The sequence below is a fragment of the Anarhichas minor genome, unplaced genomic scaffold (genome assembly GCF_050575085.1).
Source record: "Anarhichas minor isolate MPS153535 unplaced genomic scaffold, ASM5057508v1 ptg000010l, whole genome shotgun sequence".
NCBI lineage: Eukaryota > Metazoa > Chordata > Actinopteri > Perciformes > Anarhichadidae > Anarhichas > Anarhichas minor.
The window spans coordinates 19183776-19195593 of NW_027466456.1; the positions used below are offsets into that span (position 1 = coordinate 19183776).

The window sequence follows — 11818 nt, forward strand, 5'->3', positions numbered from 1 at the left end:
TTATCCATCATTATCAGGCTTTGTGGAGCCAACTTCTTCTTCTTTAACATTTTCAATCACACACTTCCTCATTCATGTGTCACTTTCACTCCCGTCACACGTCTCAGCTGTCCGGGGTTCTTGGCTGCAGTATAAAGAAACTATAAACCACTCTGGGAGACATTTTTGAAGCTGCAAATGAGACAGAGTTAACCTTTACGGTGCTAAATTATGCAGATTTAACATTGGCCAGCGTCCCCCTTTTGTAAATACTTCCCATGACAGTCAGGAAGTAAAATGCTCATCACGATGGATGTAGATCACAGTCCCACAGGAGCTGATGACATACAAATCCCAACTAATATCCAAATATCACCACATCCTGCTGCCAATTTCAGACTCGAGAGAAATAAGCCACAGAGAGACCTGTAAAGACAACTGTATTAGGCCAGCTTGTGTGCTTTAATGACATTTATGAGCACCAATGCTGATAAGTTATTGAAAGAGCATATGGCTATATGAAAGTCATAATTCTCACAGGGGGGAGAGGGGGGCAATAAAAACCTTTCCTCTCATGGGAAAAGGGGAACTTTTTAATGCATCTGAATTGATTAAAAGTGGACTCCGAGCAGAATGGAGAAGACCATAACGGCTTTAATAATAATAAATTGACCCATTCAGAAAAAAAAAAAAGAAGGAAAATCCGAATTACGGTCAGAAATAATACATTCTTAATAAAACAAATGATGAAAAGCGTTGCCTACTCGGTAGAGTGGAGATCTCCGCCAGACATATCTCCTTCTCCCGATTCAAAGAAAGAAAGGATGAATCTCATTCAACAGAGTGCTGCAGCAATGAGTCCTAAAACCAAACCAAGGAATGAGTCAGAGCTGTTTTGCCCTTCCGGTTCCCTCGTTTCAAAGTCAATGTGTTGTCTGAATAGATGCCTGAAATAAGGTATATGGTTAACATAAGCTTAAGATATGTTTATGTTTTGTTCTATGATATAAAATATGTCAGTAAATACCCCTCTTGTGACTTTTCCACCTTTAGCTTAGTGACGTGACGTCATGCGACCGTACAGCGTAGTTCATTTATATTATTATAAATTATTAAATTAAATTATTATGAGTTAGCTTTTTACTTCTGGCGGTTGTATCCGGAAGTCATAAAAGTGGTGTTCATTTTGTGAAGATAATCTGCACGACCAAAACGTGTAAATTCATAAGTCATGAATGTGTGTTTGCCACAGTTTATTTTCTGCAATAATCTTGAATTGATTTGAAAAATCGAAATGGCTTTTTGTCGAGGGATTGGTGCGACGCTAACTCCAGTGTTAGCCTTGTCTCTCAAGGCTCCATTACAGTCAGAATGGTGGCGAACATCCAAAAACGGGGATTTATTCATCTCATATCGTGCCTTACTTTACTGGATCATAACATATCGGTTATGAAATGAATCTGCAGATGCAGAAGTTCAAAATGAGACCAAACCTTTCTATGGATGTCAGTGTTTGAGCCACGACAACGGACACATTGTGGCCTGCGTCACACTTTGTAAGACTTTCTTTTTTTGGCCTATAGCCGATTGCTGGAAATGCTTTTTGCTCCTGAAGTAGTTGTTAATCACTTGGTTAAGAGGCGTGAGGAGTCAGCGGTCAATGACAGTACAAAACAGTCAAAAAAAATGAATCACCGCAACCACAAGAGGTCCTTGATCAATCAGTCCTAAATGAGCCCAAGAAATATTAGGCCTGATGGAGACCATGAACCACAATGACATAGACCCCTTCACTCCATAAAATGGATAAGACAGGATGAGACAGTTGTTCTGCAGCTTAGCGAGCGAAGCAAATCAACCACTAAACCTTTTACTGCTCACAGAAACAGATAACTGAAAAGCTCAAAGTTTCCTTTTTGAAATCCAGCTCAGATCTGGACTGATTTGTCAGAGTCTGCGTCGACGACAGCAGGAAGACATCACCGTGACTTCCAGTCCATCAAGACTGATACATTTGTTCCCCTTTATCGGAAGCTTCCTGACTGCACACAGTGAGGATGAATGTGTTCAGATCTGAAATGGATAACAAGGACACACGATGTATTACGGAGCAGTATTTCTAATTTGTAGGGAGCAGCAGAGGAGTGAATGTATTATTAGTGTTGTATGAGTGCAGCTTTTCAATGTGTGCCAGGGGACGTTTGTCTAGTCTCCTTTGCATGACTCAACCTTTTATGTATCTTTATATGTGCATAGTCTTTTCTTTTTGTTTTACTCATTTTAATATTGTTTTTTTCTTGTTTGTAATTACTGGTTAATATGAGTGGGACAGCCAAACTTTTAGCATGTAAATATTCAATCTACAACAAGATATGTGTGTTACTGTGTCAATGCCAGCATAACTCCAGACTCTCTGCACATTTAGAGAAAATCATAGCGACATGTCATGTTGACTCTGACGTGGAAAAGCAACACTGCTTCGGAGCTGTGTGTGTTTTATTATGCAGACACTATCTTCTTTCAAAAAAATCCATAAGTTCAACTATGCGGCTCAGACAAGCACAACTCTCCCCTCTATGTAAACACACACATGTATCTGTACTTGATGAATATGCTTGAAAATGCTGAGCCGGTTGGATTACAGCGAAGATGCTCTGAGGAGTTGCAGGGCCGTATATTAAGACAAGGCTGCTCCGCTTGCTGTATCCAGCCGGGCCCTCGGGTATATAAAAGAACCCACCTCATCACTGCGCACAGCATTCCTAACTAGAGGTCGTCCACAGATCTGACCACAGCGAGGCGAAGGGGGAACGCGGTGGACAGCAGGATCAAAAGCATCCGGAACGAAGACAAATATCCACCGAGGCAACGTTTGAAAAAAAAAAAAAAGATGAGTTAGACGGAGTGAGGGGCCGAGGAGATGTACACTTTATAATGTAAAAAAACCCTTGCTGTGTATTCACATCACGTCAAGCTGCGGTGCGAGAAATGCTGGACTGATCAAGATGAGGCTGGTGTGACACCAAAGCGCACACTTGAAAGCAGCGGTTCGTTGTACCTTAAGTGTAACAGACGTTTCACACCCCGGCAAGGTTGTGGCATCTGACTGTGTGCCTCTGAAGTGTGCAAAACAGTTCATTCCCGTCTCCTCTTATGTTCCATCGCTTTGCTTTCAAAAGGAAACACTAAAGTCAGCGGTGAGATGTAGGCCTACGTGTGTTTGTGGGAAGTCAGAATCAATGAAGGCAAACCCATAAAGACTGAACAGAGGTAGTGCAATTGCATGCCAAGGTGCATGGATTTTGCATGCAAATGTGCCTGCATGGGGCAAATACTGTATTTCAAGTAGAGATCACTGTAACGGGTGTGGTAAGGACCCAGAATGCTGGAAGGTCAGGCAGGTAAATGCGGAGAACGATCTGGCAGTGAGTGAGTGAGTGTGAGAGTGGGGTCTAAATAGTGAGTGCAGCAGAGTGAGCAGGTGAGAGTGATTGAGCTGATGAGGTGGGTGTGACTAGCAGGTGCACTGAATGAGCTGATTAGGTGAGTGAGAGATAGATAAACAGGATAGCAGTGGCAATAATAGGTGGAAATAATAACTTCATAAGTCACTGAAAAAACAAACTATTTTGTCATTTGGGTGAATGAATTTGACACTCCTGGGAGAAAAAAATGCTTTGGACATGAGCTTTGGTGACACAAGAAACTACTTGGAAGAGTTTGAGCTTCATCTGAAATTTATTTCCCCAGTTTTGAGTTGCCAGTTACACTATAGGGCATTAGTATGTGAATAGATTCATGCTTTTCATCCCGGATTTGTGCAGCTACCTATGCTAGTGCAGCAACATGATCCCTCACTGGCTTCCCACGCACAAATACTTGGGATTAGCATTAATGACCCTACTCCTTCACAAGAGGAAACAAGGCTTGAAGAACGGGACTTTAAATTGAATACTCTGGCTAATAATTGCTAATGCGTTGACGCGGCATGCAAATCTTGTTCTGCAGAATTGTCCCAACATGCGTAAAATTTATCAGGAGAATCGGCTAACACTTTTGGCCACATTTGTAAACCCAAGCAGAGAATTTATTTTTGATCTAACCTCATGAAATATTATGTTTTTCATATTTTTCTTTTATACTGTATATGATATCTATAATGTATATGATTGGTTGGATAGGACCGTTAAAAACAAAAGCATACACTTCTTATTTAACCAATTGAACAACCAGAAGGCTTGCGTAAGATGACACGGTCCGGCTCATATCTGACAAGCCAGATATACACAAAGAGAGAGAAGTAACATTTTATTATCCCCCTTACAACTGATATAAAACCAAAGCAGAGATCTGAGGATTGGTGGAATGATATTAGATTTTCACGTTTAAATTAAAAAAATGTAATCAAAGAAAGTCCCAGTTTTTTCAAGGACTGGGAGATGGATTTGCAAACAAGCTTGTTCTGAAGAAACCTTGTATCAAACATGTCTGTATTTTTCAACCTGGACCCTATTCTCCCATGTTTTTGTGTCTAAATCTAGTTTTGTTTTGAAACATTACATTGTATCCACATTGTCAAAATTAACTTGAAATTAATTTAGAGAACACTAATCTATGCTTTCTGTACTCTGTACACAACAAACCCTGACAACACCGGCACTCCTCTCTCCAACTCTGAGTCACGCCAACAAGTCACATGACACAATAAGAAAAAGGAAAGGTAAGAAAGGTCAGTGAAAGTAATGCTGCTGCTTGCAAAGCTCTAGATATCGAAGTCACAGATCATAATTAAGCCAAAGGTTTGGGAACTGTGAGGTACTTTCCAGAGACAGAAATAAATGACAACATATTTCCTGCTGCTGAGGCACCAATAAAAAAATAATGTCCGTTTTGTCATCATCATATTGCAGGAAACTGTAAGACATCCCAGTTCATTTATGTCTTTAATACACTCAACCACTGACTTGGTTGGCCTCCCTTTTCAGGGGAGAGAATACAAGTAGAAAGGGGAGTGTCATCAGCATATTCGATGGTAATATTGTAGTGAAGCGTGTCCAAACTGAACAGGGGACCAATAAGTGATCCCTGGGGGACACCTCATACAGTCAGCCTTCATAAAATTGGGCCTGCATCAATACAAACTCAGCAATTTTAAAGTTCCCCTCCAGACAGTTCAGTTTTACTGAACTGTATAAAGTAACTCGTCCAGCCAACTAAACCCTGATTAGAAAGAAAGCATTAAGGCACAATGGTGAGCTGACTGAGCAAAATAACATCATTGTGTTAAGTTGAATTTATTAAAACACGCCACTCTAAAATCATTACTATGCTGTCATCTTTGGTGGATTTTTTCATCTGCAACACTTATTCCATCTCGGTATAAAAATTGTAAATATAACTTTTAAAGAAGATTATCAAACACCAAGAGGAAACAATAAACTACAAAATCTTAATATTACAGTGCAACCTTTGTCTTTTCTCTCACATTCCAATGTCAGTGATTGTCAATTTCTATAATGCAAAATGACTTCAGTTCGTACTCTTTCTTCATACAGTATAACAGACATGAAACAATATTGTTTTAAATTAGTCAAGCTTGGAAATCCGCTCCCTGCCCCAGTGCAGAAAATGATATATACATCCACAAGTATTAAATGTTCATGTGTGTACTTCTTTAAGAATAACAAAGCACTCCACCAAAGGAAATGACATGAACAGCAAAGGCAACAATATATTTTTTTCCCAATTTACATTTTGTGCAATGAACAAGCTGTGGGGCGGTGTCCCCTCAGCGATAGAGACACATGCTGGTGCTCTGATACAGGTACATGTAGGCGTCGCAAAAGAGGCGTTTGGCCACACCTTTCATGTCTCGAGGCACCTGATTGGCCAGCTCCGCGGGAGACATTTCCAGGTACATGCCGACCTCGGGGCAGGCTTTAACCTCTGGGATGTTGAATCCGTCTCTCTCTCCTGAACACAACGCACAGATGAGCCACTGAATGCATGCAATGAACAGTGCATGTGATGAGACGCTGCATTAAAAACAGACTCACCTTCTCTGTCCGCCATGCTGTCAAAGAAGATCCAGTCTTGGCTGTCGGGTCCGTACTTGATGAAGGACACGTAGTGGCTCGTCTCGATGCAGAGCACAGCGAACAGCTCCAGCTTGTCTCTGATGAGAGTGTGAGGCGTGCTGCGACTCAGGTAACCCTTGGGGATGTCCAGAGCAACCGGTTGATGGGACCGGCGTTGAGGATGAGAGTGAACCTGAAGAAGAAAAAAAAAAGCTGTCAGGGCTGCATCTAATGGTTATTTTCATAATAAATTAAAGACGCGTTTGGTATTTTTACTTAATAAATTCCTTAGACAGCTAACTGATTGTCAAAATCGTTGTTGATACATTTTTCTGTCAATTGCCAGAGTTTCAGTCCTACATACTTAACCCAGCAATATATCTATAGAGGACATGTGATGCAAAGTCTCCACTATTCCCACTCCCCCCCCTCAGTGGCAAACATGAAACAGTCAGCATCTGCTCTGGTGCTTTCACATAGGACCAAAAAACAACCTGTAAGAAGCACGTTCTGCTCGGTGGGAAACACTTTCTGCACAAACACATTGAGCCATACAAACAAATTCACAAAGAATTCAGCCATGTTTTCTGTTTTCTGTTTCACACAGCTGGTGAAGTGGTGTCACACGGCACACGGACAATGATACAAACCGCACCTGAGATGAACACGTCTTGCAGAAGATTTTGAATCCCGTCTGGCTGAATATGGGATCTTTAAAACAGTCGGTGCACTCGGTCTGGGCCAAGTCTCCACACAGCATGCACTGCTGAGGACCTGAAACGCACACACACACACACACACACACACACACACACACACACACACACACACACACACACACACACACACACACACACACACACACACACACACACACACACACACACACACACACACACACACACACACACACACACACACACACACACATGTTGTGTTCACTATGTGAACATTTGCTTTTAGACCATGTAAGTCCAAGTGTGTTGCATGTGTGCGTACGTGTTTTAACGGTACCTTCAGAGAGGAGGTCGGTGATGTCCAGCTCCAGAGAGGGAATGATCTTGTCGAACATCTTGAATTTCTTCCCAAAGCGAGGCATCTGGAGGATGAGGCACGGTGGCACCTTATGACACAATGAAATAAAAGAAGATCACACACCGTGGAGACAGAAAACACCAGAACAACGGAGACATCTACTGGAGAATCAAAGGAAAGCATCAGATAAATACATTTCCTCAGGATCAGCCGTTAGATCTAGGAATACGTTGCTACTAAAACAAATAGTTCATTAATTGGTTATTTCACTATTACTTGTTATGTAAATGTAATAGAGTGACAGCGTGATCTCACCTCTGCCAGCTTGAGTCCTGCGGTGTGGAAGGAGTGCTCCAGCAGCTGCTGGACCGTCGGCAGCACCAGGCTGTGGTTCTGCTCTAAGAAGATCTGGTAGCAGTAGCTCTCCTGCACTTTACCAGCCGCTGAGCTAAAAACGGGAGAGAGGGAGAGGAATGTGAGGCGTGAATGCAAGAAAGTCCTTCGCAAGATTTGTTGTATTCAAGCAGTGTGGGGGGGGGGGGTAGTATTTTAGCTGTGGTGGAACTGTACAGTTGGAGTAGAGGATCCAGTGAAAGTATGTGGTGCATGATGACGGTAAGAAACTCCTCCGGATCTGAGAGACAAAAAGCCACATCAACGGTCACTTCAAACCGAACAACAAATCAGCCGTTTCGTAATAAAGCTTGCGGATGTAACGGACCCTTCTCATCTGTGGTGAAGGATTTACTGTAGCCGTGTTCCTGTATCTGCTGCCGGAGCTTCATGATGTGCCGCCCTTCCACAAAGCCCTTGCTGCAAAGAACACGCACGCGGAGAGTATTTATGCATTATTTAAGTACCACAAAAAATAAGAAAAAGGTTCCACAAAATGCTTAACGGCACCCACTTGCGGAGGGGATTAACAATGTTGTGGAGCAGTGTGCGCTGAATCGGGGCATCTTGAGGTTCTGTTGATTTAAACAGCATGCCGTCCAGCGCAGAGGAGCAGGAAAACAAGCTGAAAGCACAGAGAAAAACAAAAAAGAGTTAAGAAAGCAGAAAAATAAGTCTTTAATTTAGTTTCCTTTTAAGTTTCTATTCCTTTTTAGAATGCTATAAAAAGTACACTAAAATAACCCCTGCTTGCAACTGCGTTACCACCGACTATGATACAACTTTCCCCAAAAATATTGTCAGCAACTCAAAACATACTGATGTGACTTGGACAATGGTCTATAATAATGTAAAGTACATGTGATTTGTAGAATAAATGGGATACAACCAGCTGAACTTCTTATGAAGTGCAATAAAAAATGCACACTATTTGCCGTCTCATGTCCACCGTCCTGACCTGAAGAGGGTAGCGTCCATGTAGCAGGAGTTGTAGTTGCCTTGGATCCCCTTCATCCGTCCAAGCAGAATCTGGCTGACCTGCTCCGTGCTGACGGGAGGAACAGTGCCCGGCGTCCCTGCACTGTGCTCTGCATCTCTGTCTACAGTAACACACATTTAAATCATTATGTATGTGAACACATACAACATTACACAAAACGCACACGCAGCTGGCGATGATTGCGGATGCAGCGTTGCCTCTTGGTTTTTCATGCTGGGGCCCCTCACTGTGTTTGAAGCTTTATTGGTAATGTTTCTTCTTCTTTTACATTCTAAAATGTATCTGAGCGGACATATTGTTCCAGAAGATTTTTAATATATTAAAATCCATTAACCGTAACTTTAAAAACAATTCAGAGCACCACCGTGTCCACAAGGGGTCACTGGCTGACTTCAAATTGTCCCCGATAAGAACACATGGATTATCAGCACACAACAACACAACAAAACTGTGAAAAAGGAGTTGCTGAAGTGAGTTCATCAGTGCTGTTCTGACCTGCGTCGTTCGGTTTCAGCGTCGTCTCACTGCAATCGGCCGACACGCTCTGAAATCGCGAGTCAGGGCGACATGTTCTAAGCTTCACGAACAGAGCTTTCTTTGGGGGACATTGAAAGAGACGCAGACTTTTGAACGTGCCGTCACTCACTCCGTAGTCTTCGTCCTAGAGGCGGATACACACAGAAGATGAATGTCATCCACGATGAAATGAAAGGAACAAAACAATGAAGAGAAAAGCAATAATTTGCCATGGTTTAGATTTACCAGCTCTAGGCCAGCCATGGTTTCCGGACAACCAGGCAGAGTGCCGGTCCAGCGGATGATCCCATATGAAGTGCCCTTAGCCAAGTCCACCTCCACCATGGAGCTCACGCTCAGACCACCGCTGTACTTTTCCACGGGCGTCGTATCAACGTCCATGCTCTCTGGCTCTGCAGTAAACAATACATTTGAGTCAGATTTCTTACAAATGTGGGAAACAGCTTCACACGTCATCGTGTATCGAGTTGCTCAGACCTGCGGGCACCTCCCCCTTTGCAACCACAAGAAGTGGAACATCAACTTCGCCCCCTCGCTTTCCATTCTCATCGGTGTCCTGAAAACACCAACAAAGACAAGTTATCAATGCACCGCTAACTAGGTACTGAAGGAAGTGACTAATCTAATTAGGAGTGTATAAAGTGTGACAGCATGGGGATCGATGGCTAAAAGGAAACAGTTGTGTAGATGTGAGTAAAGCAACAAACAGGATAGTTCCAAGTTTCATTGACTTACATGTTATGATGTTTAAAACCTCAATTTAGAATTGCAAGAATAAATATAAAAAAGCAAACAAAATTGGTTACATTTCAGGAATAAGGCCACATGTGTGTGTTATTTACCAGAATGGCTGCATTCAAAAACACAATTTAAATTTGAAACCAATAAACTGATATATTACTTACCGTGGAGATCCGAACACTAGGTTCTCCGTCCTTTTCCTGCACATGCAACACCATTCCATGCCGACATTCATCACCGATGAAGTAAGTGACTCTATCTCCTGGAGCCAGCTCGTCTGTCTGAGAGAGCTCGGGGTTGGAGGGCGACAAGGAGCTGGGAACCACGGGCCTGACTCTGGAGAAGGGGGCGAAAATGCCACAATCTTTCTGACAGGAAAAGAGGGTTTTATACTGGTAGATCCCATCGGTATTCCCTTTCCCCCTGTCTTCTCCCTAGGGGGGGGGGGGAAAGAAGCACAGCAGCAGCACACATTTAACCATACGTTTTCATTTCTGTGAACACCAATTCCATCGTGTTGGGGTCCAGGCAGGGTTTTCAGAGATGTGTGCAGGGAAATATGCCAGTAAGGGAAAGCAGGAAAGAAAAAGGGTGATTTTGTTGCGTGACCACTGTTAGAGTCCCACCTGTAGTTCAATGCCAAAGAACGTGCCTGGTATAGGAGAGGAATACGATGTCCCTGTAAGTCTTCCGATGTAGCGTAAGACGCCTCTGAGCCTCTCTCCTCCTTCCTCCACTGTCACCGCAGTGCCCACAGTGAGTCCTAGTGCTGCTTGAAGAGCATCTCCCTCTCCGAACCACTTCAGCCTGTCTGCGTCCTCGGACAGGCCCTGCAGCAGCTCGGCTTTCTCTGCACTCAGCGGTTCAATGCAACTCAACTCTATTTCATAATCTAAAAGTGAACGTGTGCCCGCGAGGAAGAGGGGCAACTTTGTGGAAGAAGATCTTCTCATAAATGATTTGTGATTGTGTTCAGATATGTAGCATATGCGGCCAGCATTGAAGAGTCCTTGGTATTCAGGTTTCCTTGTTACGATGAAGTACAGGTCGGTTGTTGACGCCATGTTGCTGAGCAGGGTGCTGCACCGGAAACACACAGAGACACGGTGCACACGCAGTTTACACTGGTGTTACGATAGCAATACGAATGTTGTCTATTTTGATGAAAACTTTCATGCTAGCTCGCTAACTAGCTACAAGACTGAACTAAGCTAGCTGTCGTGAACAGAGGGAATCAGAGCAAACGTTCACCTGACGCTACATGTAACGTCTCAACTTCTATCTAGAATCGCTCCGACTGTTTCCCTTTCCCTCCCACACATCTGGGACAAAGTTAGCCTTACCTTTAAGAGTTGAACAACTTTTTAATGATGTTTCTGCGTTATCTCCGAGCTTCTCGGCTTGTGTCCAAACCAGTTGCCTTAAGTTTCACTTCCCCTTTCGTTTCATTTCACAGCGGCGTCATCGGCATCTCGTCCCGATACAAATGACAGTATGTTGTTGTTGTTGTTGTTGTTGTAAACCACCGAAACAACTTCTTGGCAATACTTTGAAGTACTTCTGCGAAAGAGGTTAATGTTAAGAACAAATTTCCCAAGTGACGTTGCTGTTTTGAAATCAGTTGACAGCCAGCGGCAGGATGGCTCGATTGTATTTGGTGTTATTAAGCCCCTCAGTACGGTCTTACAGACGTGGTGCTGCGTTCACATCCGGTTTTATGAGGTGTGCTGTTTATACAATCGATCATCTTCCTGTTTGCTACCTGCAAACTTCATTCTGTAGTTAATTATAGCTGAAAATAGGTGCATTGCTATACTTTTGTCATCTTGATCGACCATACTGTAATTTCCCTATCTTGGATATTCTGTAGGCTAACATATAGCATTAGGTTACATAGTTTGTGATCTGTCCTTGCAGGGAGAGAGGTCCATCCTCAGTTGTTCCAACTGATGTTTCTTCCATTTCCCCTCACGTTTTTTGGGGAAGTTTTCCTTATCAAAGTCGAGGGTCTAAGGTCAGGGAGTATTTGTGGTATTGGGAATTAAAATTGACTTGA

At 43.0% G+C, this 11818-nt stretch overlaps 1 protein-coding gene across 1 annotated transcript; it reads right to left on the minus strand.

The window, feature by feature from the left end:
* Positions 1-4274: 4274 nt before the first annotated feature.
* Positions 4275-11417, minus strand: cyldl (cylindromatosis (turban tumor syndrome), like). The gene is made up of 15 exons (XM_076088513.1): positions 11106-11417; positions 10389-10842; positions 9927-10196; positions 9499-9577; positions 9247-9413; positions 8980-9145; positions 8443-8584; positions 7999-8109; positions 7813-7904; positions 7662-7725; positions 7407-7539; positions 7071-7179; positions 6712-6830; positions 6036-6249; positions 4275-5952 (listed from the first exon to the last, which is right to left on the minus strand). The coding sequence occupies exons 2-15, from the start codon at positions 10824-10826 to the stop codon at positions 5768-5770; spliced, it is 2289 nt and encodes a 762-aa protein (XP_075944628.1). The 5' UTR covers positions 10827-10842; positions 11106-11417; the 3' UTR covers positions 4275-5767.
* Between the last annotated feature and the right edge of the window lie 401 nt (positions 11418-11818).

Bases quoted from the DNA above. Each gene is read 5' to 3' on its own strand.
- cyldl (XM_076088513.1), bottom strand. From the start codon at position 10,826: ATGGCGTCAACAACCGACCTGTACTTCATCGTAACAAGGAAACCTGAA. The intron at 8,110-8,442 runs GTCAGGACGGTG...CTGTGCTTTCAG, and splicing joins ATGGACGCTACCCTCTTCAG to CTTGTTTTCCTGCTCCTCTG. The intron at 7,540-7,661 runs GTACAGTTCCAC...TCCCGTTTTTAG, and splicing joins CTGGATCCTCTACTCCAACT to CTCAGCGGCTGGTAAAGTGC.